Source organism: Nerophis ophidion, linkage group LG07, assembly GCF_033978795.1.
Source record: "Nerophis ophidion isolate RoL-2023_Sa linkage group LG07, RoL_Noph_v1.0, whole genome shotgun sequence".
Taxonomy (NCBI): Eukaryota; Metazoa; Chordata; class Actinopteri; order Syngnathiformes; family Syngnathidae; genus Nerophis; species Nerophis ophidion.
In genome coordinates this window covers 69,749,670-69,763,065 of record NC_084617.1, presented here as the reverse complement: position 1 = coordinate 69,763,065, position 13,396 = coordinate 69,749,670, and the positions used below count along the sequence as shown (strand labels likewise).

At 41.0% G+C, this 13,396-nt stretch overlaps 1 protein-coding gene across 3 annotated transcripts in view; it reads left to right on the top strand.

The window, feature by feature from the left end:
* cux2b (cut-like homeobox 2b) overlaps positions 1-13,396 on the top strand; it is a 506,716-nt gene that overhangs the window by 313,302 nt on the left and 180,018 nt on the right. For all 3 annotated transcript variants that reach the window (XM_061907007.1, XM_061907006.1, XM_061907004.1), the window contains exon 3: positions 4,774-4,821. In XM_061907007.1, the coding sequence (XP_061762991.1) occupies positions 4,774-4,821 (48 nt within the window). The remainder of the gene's footprint in view (positions 1-4,773; positions 4,822-13,396) is intronic.

The following is a 13,396-nucleotide window of genomic DNA, read 5'->3' as shown; positions in this document are numbered from 1 at the left end:
TTTTCTTATTCAAACGGGGATAGCAACTCCATTCTGTGTGTCATACTTGATCCTTTTGAGATATTGCCATATTTTTGCTGAAAGGATTTAGTAGAGAACATCGACGATAAAGTTCGAAAATTTTTAGTGCTGATAAAAAAGCCTTGCCTGTACCGGAAGTAGCAGACGATGTGCGCGTGACGTCACGGGTTGTGGAGCTCCTCACATCTGAACATTGTTTACAATCGAGGCCACCAGCAGCAAGAGCGATTCGGGCCGAGAAAGCGAAAATTTCCCCATTAATTTGAGCGAGGATGAAAGATTCGTGGATGAGGAAAGTAAGAGTGAAGGACTAGAAAAAGAAAAACAAGACTATACAGTGGGAGCGATTCAGATGTTATTAGAAAAATTTACTAGGATAATTCTGGAAAATCCCTTATCTGTTTGTGTTACTAGTGTTTTAGTGAGATTATATGGTCGTACCTGTACAACCTGAAGGTCGGCCCCACACCTTTCTTCATCACCAGTCGACGGGTGGTGGCGATGCCCATCTCTGCCTTTGCAAGGGACCCCCTTCAAAACACGATCTTTCAAAAATGATGGCTGCAAAATACACTGTACTTTGTGTGTGTAGTCCAATCCAACCGTGTTCGCTTGACCGCTCTGTTCCATAGTAAAGCTTCACCTTCATCTTTCGGGAATGTAAACAATGAAACACCGGCTGTGTTTGTGTTGCTAAAGGCGGCCACAATACACCGCTTCCCACCTACAGCTTTCTTCTTTGACGTCTCCATTATTCATTGAACAAATTGCAAAAGATTCAGCAACACAGATTTCCATAATACTGTGGAATTATGCGATGAAAACAGACCACTTATAGCTGGCAACGGTGCTGGAACAAAATGTTCTCTACGTCACGCGCACGCGTCATCATACCGCAACGTTTTAGCATGATACTTTCGCGCAAAATTTAAAATCGCAGTTTAGTAAACTAAAAAGGCCGTATTGGCATGTGTTGCAATGTTAATATTTCATCATTGATATATAAACTATCAGACTGCGTGGTCGGTAGTAGTGGGTTTCAGTAGGCCTATAAAAAAAGAGGTTCGTAAAAGAGTTCAAAAATGCGGTGCCTAGATGGGAGTCTGATCCTGCTTCCTCTTGGAATTTTGTAGTTCTTGGGTCAGACAATATATTTCTGTTGATTACAATACATGAAAGAAACAGACACACCTTCATGTTGCTTCCCCCCCTACACAGTGGAGTTTTACAAGCCGTGTTCTTGGTAGGTTCAAAGAAACGTTTTTACTTCTCGCCGGGAACTCAATGTAACACAAAGTTTTTGTGATAACTTGGATAAAATTATTCCAACAGTCACGTTGTGACGTTGCTGTTTTTTTACGAGCAGAGGAGCACATTCGGCAGCGCACAATCACAGAGTACTTACAAGCGGACACAGTGTGTAGACAGAAAATGAAAAATTGATGCATTTTGGCTTAGAAACTAACAATAAAGGTGAAGTTATAAGACTGAAACGCCCTCAGGAAGAGGCGATTTAAGACATGGCAAGCTAGCCAGCGGCTAAAGTCCATCCACAGTCTGCAGTGTTTGAGCTACTTCTAAATCTCTAATTCTCGTCTCCATGGCGACAAATAACGTACCTTTCTTACAAGTATCAAGGAATAGCTAAACATGCTTCACTACACACCGTAGCTCACCCGTGTCACAATTTAATCAAATGCCACGGGTGGATCCAAACCTGACATCCACTGTAATGATATCAAGTACAGGTGCGTCTCTAGTCGATACTACTATGATTACATTGATATTTTTAGGCGTCACAAAATCTTTTTTTGTTTTTTTAAAGTTTGTATTGTGTTTATAAACTCAGGAAATATGTACCTTGACACATGAGGACTTTGACTATGACAATATATGATCCTGTTGCTACTTGGTATCGGCTCGATACCTACATTTGTGGTATCATCCGTAACTAATGTAAAGTATCCAAACAAGAGAAGAATAAGTGATTATTACATTTTAACAGAAGTGTTGATACAACATGTTGAAAGAGGAAGTAAGCAGATATTAACAGTAAATGAACAAGTAGATGAATAATTAATTTTCTACCACTTGTCCTTTGTAATGTTGACAAAATAATAGAATGATAAATGACTTCAATATGTTACAGCAGACTAAAATGGGAGCCTTTGTTTTTGTTTACTTACTAATAAACAAAAGTTGTCGAGTATGTTCGCTATTTTATTTAGGGACAAACTTGCAATAATAATTATAGATTTTATTTGTAAAAAGCACTTTACATTGAGCAAACAACCTTAAAGTGTTACAGTGTATTAGAAAATAAATATAATAATAATAATAAAAAATAAATGAATTTTAAAAACTAGAACAGCCTAGTAGCTAGAAATCGTATGCTATAAAAATGTTTTTTTTTTTTTAAAAAGAAGGGTTTTTAAGCCTTTTTGAAAAGCATCCACAGTCTGTGGTGCCCTCAGGTGGTCAGGGCCACAGACTGGGAGCAGCGGAGCAGAAAGCCCGGTCTCCCAAAGTTTGTAGTTTTGTCCTTGGAGGTTGGAGGAGGTTAGCATGTTTGGATAAATAAGAAACATATGTTTAATGTACTTTAAGATTTTTTGGTTCAAATAAAGCTAATAATGACATTTTTGTGGTCCTCTTTTATTTAGAAAAGTATCAAAAAGTACCGAAAAGTATTGAAATACATTTTGGTACCGGTACTAAAATATTGGCATCGGGACAACACTAGTCTGCTTCATGTGCACAGAACTGGTTCGGGCCAGAATTTTTGTTTGTTGGTTTGGGATCAAATACTTATTTCACTTGCTTACTTTGAAGCTTTATCTGATGTTTTATTTTTGAATTAGTTTTGGTAATATCCTGTTTCTTTCTCTTAAAATAAACATGCCATAAAAACTGTTCATTTAATTTATAAACCTGACGGTTATTTCTCCTACTTTATTGTCCGAATGTCAAAAGTCTAGAAAGCAATGTCAACATAAAATCCTTCATTATCACTCATTCTCCTTATGTCTCTGGCTAAAGTAAATGTGGAAAGAACGCTTACTCACGGTTTATGTTTTGCTTGTGTCGACAAAATTGCTTATCAATCAGCCAGTCCAAGAACCGTCAACATAAACGGGTTCCACTATCTAAAGTTTATCTTTCTAGATTTAACTATCTGATTGATTGATTGATTGATTGATACTTTTATTAGTAGATTGCACAGTTCAGTTCATATTCCGTACAATTGACCACTAAATGGTAACACCCCAATAAGTTTTTCAACTTGTTTAAGTCGGGGTCCACGTTAATCAATTCATGGTACAAATATATACTATCAACATAATGCAGTCATCACAGATCGAAATCTGGGTTTAACGTGGTTTGTGGAGCTCCCCCTGGTGTTGTGGTTATGGCGGTCATTTACGTTAAGGAAGTAGTTTGACATGTACTTCGATATCAAGGAGGTGTAGCGGATTTTATAGACCAGGCTCAGTGCAAGTTGTTTTACTCTGTCCTCCACCCTGAGCCAGCCCACTTTGGAGAAGTGGGTTTGGATTGAGGTGTGATCTGGGGTGGAGGTCTAAAAGTAACCGGGCTAGCTTATTCTGGGATGTTTGGAGTCTAGATTTGAGGGTTTTGGAGGTGCTGGGGTACCAGGAGGTGCAAGCGTAATCGAAGAAGGGTTGAATTAGAGTTCCCGCTAGAATCTAGTCCCTTCTAAATATTTTAAGTCATTTCCTTTTTACATTTTTGCCATTTCAAAAATTAACCCTGTGTCAGTCTTGGACTAAGGAATGAACTCAGATGCAGAGTCAGGATTCTTAGTAGGGCTTTTATTTTGACGGCTCTTTTACCTCCAGAGTCAGAGTAATGCAAAATCTATAAATAACAAAAACGGTCAGCAAAAAAGGTTCCAAAAAGGGAATAACTGAGAATCACTCCTAAAAGCAGGAAAATACAAAAACAAAGATAAACTATAATTTGCGCCGTATGTGCTATGAAACTCATTAACATAAAACGTTCCAACAGGAGGAAGAAAACAATGACTATAACAATTTCTACTCTTAATCTTAATCTAATAAAGGTAAACGAAAAATCACTCAAGAAATTTTAGCAAGGAAAGATTAGCAGGAAAAAAATAATAACTCAGCACGTCGGTTGAACAAATGCTAAATAACAAAAGACAAACTCAAAACAACAGCGTGGGAATTCAGGATCCAAGAAAATAAGCGTGGGACAAGGCAAGGCATGGACATAAACAATGAAGCAAGACAGGCACGAAAGCTCGAGACAATCTGGCACAGAACAAGGGGAGGCGTGGGCTTATATGACACATGAGGGTAATGGGGAAACATGTGGAAACAATCAGGGGTCAGGGATGACGTCAGACTCGTGACACAAGAGGAAGGGGCCTGTGATCTGAAACAAGAGGAGTTGCTTTTCAAAATAAAACATGCGATTGACAAGACAAAAAAAAAAACAAGACAAGACACCCTGCAGCCATAAGAAGTTTTTCCACCGCAGCCCCCCAAAAACCTCTGTAGCACTGTAATCTTGTCAGTAAAATAGTGGTGTTGAAAAGCCTGTCATCACAGCCCAAACCTCACCTGGGGCTGTGGGTGGTCACAGAAGTCTGGATCCTGAGCTCCAATGCGGGAAGCCCCTACTTTTCAAACATGCAAGCTCAAACTCTTTTGGTCTATAGAGCTACAAATATGTAACAAAATACATATTTATTGTCTTATTTTCTAGGAAGTCCGGGAGATGGTGGCACCAGTCCTCAAGAGTTTCCAAGCCCAGGTGAGTCGTTGATTTTATTTGTATTGTACAAAACGCATAATCAGTCGTATTTGGTAATGGAACTTCAGGTCGATTATATACAAACCCTGTTTCCATACGACTTGGGAAATGTTGTTAGGTGTAAATAAAAACAGAATACAATGATTTGCAAATCCTTTTCAACCCATATTCAGTTGAATATGCTACAAAGACAACATATTTGATGTTCAAACTGGTAAACATTTGTTTTTGCAAATATTAATTAACTTAGAATTTCATGGCTGCAACACGTGCCAAAGTAGTTGGGAAAGGGCATGTTCACCACTGTGTTACATCACCTTTTCTTTTAACAACACTCAATAAACGTCTTTCCCATTCTTGTTTTATGTAGAGCTTCAGTCGTTCAACAGTCCGGGGTCTCCGCTGTCGTATTTTACGCTTCATAATGCGCCACACATTTTCGATGGGAGACAGGTCTGGACTGCAGGCGGGCCAGGAAAGTAACCGCACTCTTTTTTTACGAAGCCACGCTGTTGTAACACGTGCTGAATGTGGCTTGGCATTGTCTTGCTGAAATAAGCAGGGGCATCCATGAAAAAGACGGCGCTTACATGGCAGCATATGTTGTTCCAAAACCTGTATGTACCTTTCAGCATTAATGGTGCTTTCACAGATGTGTAAGTTACCCATGCCTTGGGCACTAATGCACCCCCATACCATCACAGATGCTGGCTTTTGAACTTTGCGTCGATAACAGTCTGGATGGTTCGCTTCCCCTTTGGTCCGGATGACACCATGTCGAATATTTCCCAAAACAATTTGAAATGTGGACTCGTCAGACCGCAGAACGCTTTTCCACTTTGCATCAGTCCATCTTAGATGATCTCGGGCCCAGAGAAGGCGGCAGCATTTCTGGATGTTGTTGATAAATGGCTTTCACTTTGCATTGTAGAGCTTTAACTTGCACTTATAGATGTAGTGACGAACTGTATTTAGTGACAGTGGTTTTCTGAAGTGTTCCTGAGCCCATGTGGTGATATCCTTTAGAGATTAATGTTGTTTTTTGATACGGTGCAGTCTGAGGGATCAAAGGTCACGGTTATTCAATGTTGGTTTCTGGCCATGCTGCTTAGGGGAGTGATTTCTCCAGATTCTCCGAACCTTTTGATGATATTATGGACCATAGATTTTGAAATCCCTAAATTTCTTGCAATTGCACTTTGAGAAACGTTGTTCTTAAACTGTTTGACTATTTGCTCACACAGTTGTGGACAAAGGGGTGTACCTCGCCCCATCCTTTCTGGTGAGGGACAGAGCATTTTTTTAGGAAGCTCTTTTTATACCCAATCATGGCACCCACCTTTTCCCAATTAGCCTGCACACTTGTGGGATGTTCCAAATAAGTGTTTGATGAGCATTCCTCAACTTTATCAGTATTTATTGCCAGCTTTCCCATCTTCTTTGTCACGTGTTGTTGGCATCAAATTCTAAAGTTAATGATTATTTGCAAAATCAGTTTGAACATCAAATATGTTGTCTTTGTAGCATATTCAACTGAATATGGCTTGAAAATGATTTGCAAATCATTGTATTCCGTTTATATTTACATCAAACACAATTTCCCAACTCATATGGAAACAGGGTTTGTACAAAACGCATAATCAATCGTATTTGTTAATGGAACTTCAGGTCGATTTATGTAAAAACGTCACGGAACACCAGCTGTGCCGAGACCACCGCTTCTTTCCAGAAGGAACGATTTAATAGATAGGGGTTGAGAAATCCATTGCATACATTTCATCTTACCACTCGCTCATCGGGTGTTTATTGACGGATGCCTTTTTCCGTCAAAGTGAAGCAGCATCCATCTGCCATTAGATGATCAGATATCTCGCTTCTCATATTTTCTTGCCGAGACAAGCCCTCATTTCCTGTTGTGATGGTGCATCCACCGTGCCCCCCCCCCCCCCCCCCCCCACTCTCTGACGGAGCCATATTGAAAAAGTCATCTGATACCTACCACGTTCCTGCTCCGTCCATTAAACCAAGGTCGTAAATCAGGTTTGCGCGCTACGCTATGGTCCGCAAAGCACACACTTATGGAAATGATACCGCAAATATGTTTCGAGTTTTTCCGCCCCCCCGTCTCTCCTCTAAAAACTCCTGCTGGACGCCGACCTGAAAGCCCCATCACTGCACTGCAAAAAGTCAGTGTTCAAAAACAAGGGAAACAAATACAAAAATGAGGGGTATTTTACTTGAACTCAGCAAAATGATCTGCCAATCGAATGAGAAAATTTGGCTTGTCATGACTCTCCAAAACAAGTAAAATTAAAGCGGAAAGCAGCGATGGACGGGACCGACTATGGAAGTGGCTGAGGAGAGGGAAGTCTGGACTTCCCAGATATAAGTTAGAACAACACAGTACTTTGTATTATATTGTAGTTTTTACCTACTGACAGATATAAGTTAGAACAACACACTACTTTGTATTATATTGTAGTTTTTACCTACTGACAGATATAAGTTAGAAAAACCCGATGCTAACCGCCCATTGAAAAGAAATGGGTACGGCTAGTAGCTACTATTAGCAAACAGATAGACTTACCACCTCGGCGTAATATCTCAACATCGACACACTCTCTCGTCGCAACTCGGCCCTGATGGTCGGCACCTATAAGTTTACAATTAGTTATAAAATGTTGTACGTTTTTTTTTACGATATGCAGGCAAACGACAACTTTAAAACATACCAGCTTAGCTATGGCACCTGGCAGCCATCTTGGTATAGACGATCACAGCCCCTCCCCCACGAATATTGGTGCGTGCGCACCAGCAGTAGACAGTACGGAAAAATCGGGGAAAAAAATGTCTCCCTCACTGTGTCTGCGCACGGCGGCCATCTTTGAAATGGTTTTCAGCGCAGCGGTTCTTTGAAGGCTGATAATATCAAAACCGTAGCAGTAATAAAAACTCTTTTATTAACTTTTAATCAGAGGGGTTCAATCTCTCTCCTGTGGTAGTTTGAAGCCGACACGACAAATGCGCTCAGAGGAGATTATGTTTGAAAAAAGGTGACCGTTTTTTACGAAACGTTTGTTTTGAATCCAGAATTGCAAACTTCCTGTTGATTTTTGTGGGGGTTGTCAATATATGAAATGTAGGTCTAAGTGAGACCTACATAGAGGTTTTTCGTTTCATGTCTCTACGACATTCCTACTGGAAGTTACAGTTGTCTGTGTTTTCTTCCTAGGAGCAGTTTTGTCCGTGTTTTATGCCCAGGGGGCGCTAGAGTGAAATTTTGAGTTTTGGGGTTAGGTTTCTTTGATAAGATCGCAATTTTCGCCAGTCCTGATGTGTGTGTCCAGTTTGGTGAGTTTTGAAGCATGTTAAGGGGGTCAAATTACAGCTAAAAGAGGCAAAGGTGAGTGTTTTTACAAAACTTTTGTTTTGAAGGGGGAATTGCAAACTTCCTGTTGATTTTTGCTTTGAGATAGGCACCTTCGCCCCCCGCGACCCCAAAGGGAATAAGCGGTAGAAAATGGATTGATGGATGTCAGTGTATGAAATCTAGGTCTAAGTGAGACCTACATAGAGGTTGTTGTTTCATGTCGCTACGACATTCCTATGGGACGTTACAGGCAGTTTTGTCTGTGTTTTCTTCCTAGGGGGCGCTACAGCGCAATTTTTAGTTTTGGGGTTAGGTTTTTTGGGGGTCAAATTACAGCTCAAAGCTGTAGAATAATAATAAAGAAAGAATAAAACGCTACCAATTCAATAGGGTCCTCTGTCCCAAACAGACATTTGTCCCTAATTAGCTAACCTCTATGAACCCCCAAATACCTTAAAATAAGTATATTCTCACTAATAACAATTGCACTTTTCTTGATAGAAAAAACAAATATGAGACATTTTTTCTCAGTATGTCGAAAAATATTCTTAAATGAAGTAAATGCTAGTGCCATTATCTTGACATAATGATATGCACTCTGCATTACTTTTCTCGAAACCAGCAAACTTATACTAAAAACTAGTTTATTTTTCTTAATAAAAAGGCAACAAGGCAAGCGCTCGTTAATCTCGGGGGCGCTCTGGCAAATTATCTCGTCTAAAAATACATTTTCCCATCGATAACGTGACATCATCGTACCAAGTGCGTGCTCTTTCAGTCAATACGTGCACAAGGAATATATATGTATATATATGTATATATGTACATTTATATATTAGGGGCGTAACGGTATGTGTGTGTGAGGGGGGGGGGGGGCGTGGCCTGCAGGCCTGCAGCAAAGCGGGATGTTGCCAGGACCGGCCTCGAAATCAGCGACAGGTGCGTAGACGGCCCACCTGGGCCTTTTTTATCCAATCACCTGTCGCTCTGTTATAAGCAGCAGCCAGGAGGAGAGACAGGGTTGGGGCTGGAGCCAGAGGACGAAAGAGAAAAAGACAATTGCTGTAAAGCAACTGAGAGAAAAATAAAACAAAACAATATTGTAACCCTAAAACAGGCTTTTGGTGGTCTGAAGAACCCCCAGGAGGGCAAGCCCCACACTAACCAATAATAAATAAATTACTTCTTACCATTAACGCAACTTCTTGAACATAAAAATGCATGAGAATGTTTTATATTTTGAACGTTGTTTTTAACACTGTGATTACAAGTGGAATTATTCATTACTTATCGTGTTAAGCAATGTCAGCTCAGATTTACCCGAGAGCCAGATGCAGTCATCAAAAGAGCCACATCTGGCTCTAGAGCCATAGGTTCCCTACCCCTGCCTTAAAACAAGTAAAACACTCTAACATAAAATCTGCTGAGTGAGAAGAATGATCTTAGCAGACGGAAAATAAGCAAATATCAGCCTTATTTGAGATATTTCATCTTACTTAGATTTCAGTTTTTGCAGTGTGACCACGAGAGCACGATGCATGGATTGTTTGGCTCTCTTGGAAGTGATTATCGGCAGATTCTTTTTTTTTTTTTTTTTTTAATGCTTCATAATTGACTATGTCCACGCAACCGTGTTCCCTGGCAACCGCTATCAGGTTTAATGCTACACCGGCTGATTTGTGTGCTAACTCAATTAGAAGTCGCACAATTATCAGAAGCAGCCGTCCGTGTGTCTTTATTCCGCAAAACGGGGAGCCCACGGGATTCACTTAAACGCCATTGATGTCTGACATCTGGGACTCCAAAGATGTTCCATAGCAAATAAAATAGATGGCTGATAATGAGCCATGAGTTTTCTTCCTTTTTTTTTTTTTTTTTTTTTGCTTGTTCGCTGCAGGCCTCTTTGGGTACCTTCTCATTTCTCCCGAGTAACTTCAGTTTCAGTTTATTTGGAAGATGCATACGATACGATGTAGTGCATCATATGTTTCCAGTTGGTGCGAAAAGCAGTAGGAAGAAGCGGAGTTTATATAATTCTACCCCTTTTCCTACCATAGCAATTTCATCCAATTGCCTTGTTCCTTTGTAGCAGAACAGTGAACAAATAAACAATGTTAAAGGCCTACTGAAACCCACTACTAGCGACCACGCAGTCTGATAGTTTATATATCAATGATGAAATATTAACATTGCAACACATGCCAATACGGCCTTTTTAGTTTACTAAATTGCAATTTTAAATTTTCCCGCGGAGTTTCTTGTTGAAAACGACGCGGAATGATGACGCGTGCTTGTGACGTCACTGGTTGTAGCGGACATGGTCTTCCAGAACCACACACGGCTAAAACTCGTCTCTTTTCATCGCGTAATTACACAGTAATTTGGACATCTGTGTCTTTTGCAATTTGGTCTATTAATAATGGAGACGTCAAAGAAGAACGATGTAGGTGGGAAGCTGTGTATTGCAGCTGACTTTAGCACCGAAACACAGCCGGTGTTTCTTTGTTTGTTGTGAAGCTTTAACACAGAGCGGTCAAGCATGCCAATACGGCCGGTTTAGTTTACTAAATTGCAATTTTGAATTTCGGGCGGAAGTATCATGCTAAAACATCGCGGTATGATGACGCATTGTAGAGGACATTTTGTTCCAGCACCGTTCCAAGCTATTAGTCGTATGTTTTCATCGCATTATTCCACAGTATTCTGGATGCCTGCGTTGCTGAATCTTTTGCAATTTGTTCAATGAATAATGGAGAGGTCAAAGAAGAAAGCCGTAGGTGGGAAGCGGTGTATTGCGGCCGCCTTTAGCAACACAAACACAGCCGGTGTTTGATTTTTTACATTCTCGAAAGATGACGGTGAAGTTTTACTATGGAACAGAGCGGTCAAGCGAACACGGTTGGATTGGACCACACACAAAAAGTACAGTGTTTTAGGCAGCGATCATTTCGAAAGATCGTGTTTCGAAGAGGGTCCCTTGCGAAGGGCAGAGATAGGCATCGCCACCACCCGTCGACTGGTGATGAAGAAAGGTGCGTGGGCGACCTTCAGGTTGTACAGGTACGACCATATAATCTCACTAAAACATTAGTAACACAATAAGCAGATAAGGGATTTTCCAGAATTATCCTAGTAAATTTGTCTAATAACATCTGCATTGCTTCCACTGCCCTCAACTTTTTTTTTCCTTTTTTTTTTCTAGTCCTTCACTTTCACTTTCCTCATCCACGAATCTTTCATCCTCGCTCAAATTAATGGGGAAATCATCGCTTTCTCGGTCCGAATCGCTCTCGCTGCTGGTGGCCATGATTGTAAACAATGTTCAGATGTGAGGAGCTCCACAACCCGTGACGTCACGCGCACATCGTCTGCTACTTCCGGTACAGGCAAGGCTTTTTTATTAGCGACCAAAAGTTGAGAACTTTGTCGTCGATGTTCTCTACTAAATCCTTTCAGCAAAAATATGGCGAAATGATCAAGTATGACACATAGAATTAACCTGCTATCCCCGTTTAAATAAGAAAATCTCATTTTAGTAGGCCTTTAAATACAATAAATTATATTTGAGTAAACACTATTTATAAGGAATTAATAAATGAAAAGAATAATATTAATAATAACAAATAATAATAGATAAAATAATATTTGAATAAACAATATTAAATACATAAATAATATTTGTCCCGATAAAAAAAATAATAATAAAAAGGTTCAAGATCCATCCATCCATCCATTTTCTTCCGCTTAGCCGAGGTCGGGTCGCGGGGTCAGCAGCCTAAGCAGGGAAGCCCAGAGTTCCCTCTCCCCAGCCACTTCGTGCAGCTTCTCCTGGGGGATACAGAGGCGTTCCTAGGCCAGCCGGGAGACATAGTTTTCCCAACGTATCGGGTGGCATCCTGACCAAATGTCCGGACCACCTCATCTGGCTCCTCTCCATGTGGAGGAGCAGCGGCTTTACTTTGAGTTCCTCCCGGATGACAGAGCTTCTCACCCTATCTCTAAGGGAGAGTGGAGGAAGCTCATTTCGGCCGCTTGTACCCGTCTTCTTGTCCTTTCGGTCATGACCCAAAGCTCATGACCATAGGTGAGGATGGGAACGTAGATCGACCGGTAAATTGAGAGCTTTGCCTTCCGGCTCAGCTCCTTCTTCACCACAACGGATCGATACAGCGTCCGCATTACTGAAGACGCCGCACCGATCCGCCTGTCGATCTCACGATCCACTCTTCCCTCACTCGTGAACAAGACTCCGAGGTACTTGAACTCCCAACCCGGAGATGGCCCTTTTCCGGGCGAGGACCATGGACTCGGACTCGGAGGTGCTGATTCCCATCCCAGTCGCTTCACACTCGGCTGCGCACCGATCCAGTGAGAGCTGAAGATCCTGGCCAGATGAAGCCATCAGGACCACATCATCTGTAAAAAGCAGAGACCTAATCCTGCAGCCACCAAACCGGATCCCCTCAACACCTTGACTGCACCTAGAAATTCTGTCCATAAGTGTTATGAACAGAATGGGTGACAAAAGGCAGTCTTGGTGGAGTCCAACCCTCACTAGGTTGGAAAAGTGCACTTGTTCTTAGTGAGAATATATTTAGGATCCTTGGCCCATGGCAAAGGACTCCACAGGAGTCCTTTGCCATGGGCCAAGGACCCTATTGAAACTGCTGTGTTTTATTATTATTCCGCACCTACGCGCTGTAATTTAACCCCCTTAACATGCTTCAAAACTCACCAAATGTGACACGCACGTCGGTATAGCAAACCTTCCCAACATATTAAGCAACCAATCCCCCAAAATGAAAATTGCGCTCTAGCGCCCCCTAGGAAAAAATTACAGACAAAACTGCATGTAATTTCTGTTAGGAATGTCATAGCGACATGAAACAAAAACTCCTATGTAGGTCTGACTTAGACCCAATTTTCATACACTCACTTCTTTCAGCAAAAATCTACAGGAAGTTGGCAAAAACCCCTTCAAAATAAAAATTTCGCAAAAAAATGCAATTTTTGCCTCTTTGCGCTGTAATTTGACCCCTTTAAAATGCCTCAAAAGTCACCAAACTCGGCGCACACATAAGGACTGGCGAATATTGCGATCTAATGAAAAAAACAAACCCCAAAACTCAAAATTGCGCTCTAGTGCTATTTTTGAATAAAACACTGAAAAAACTGCTCCTAGGAAGAAAACACAGACAAAATTGC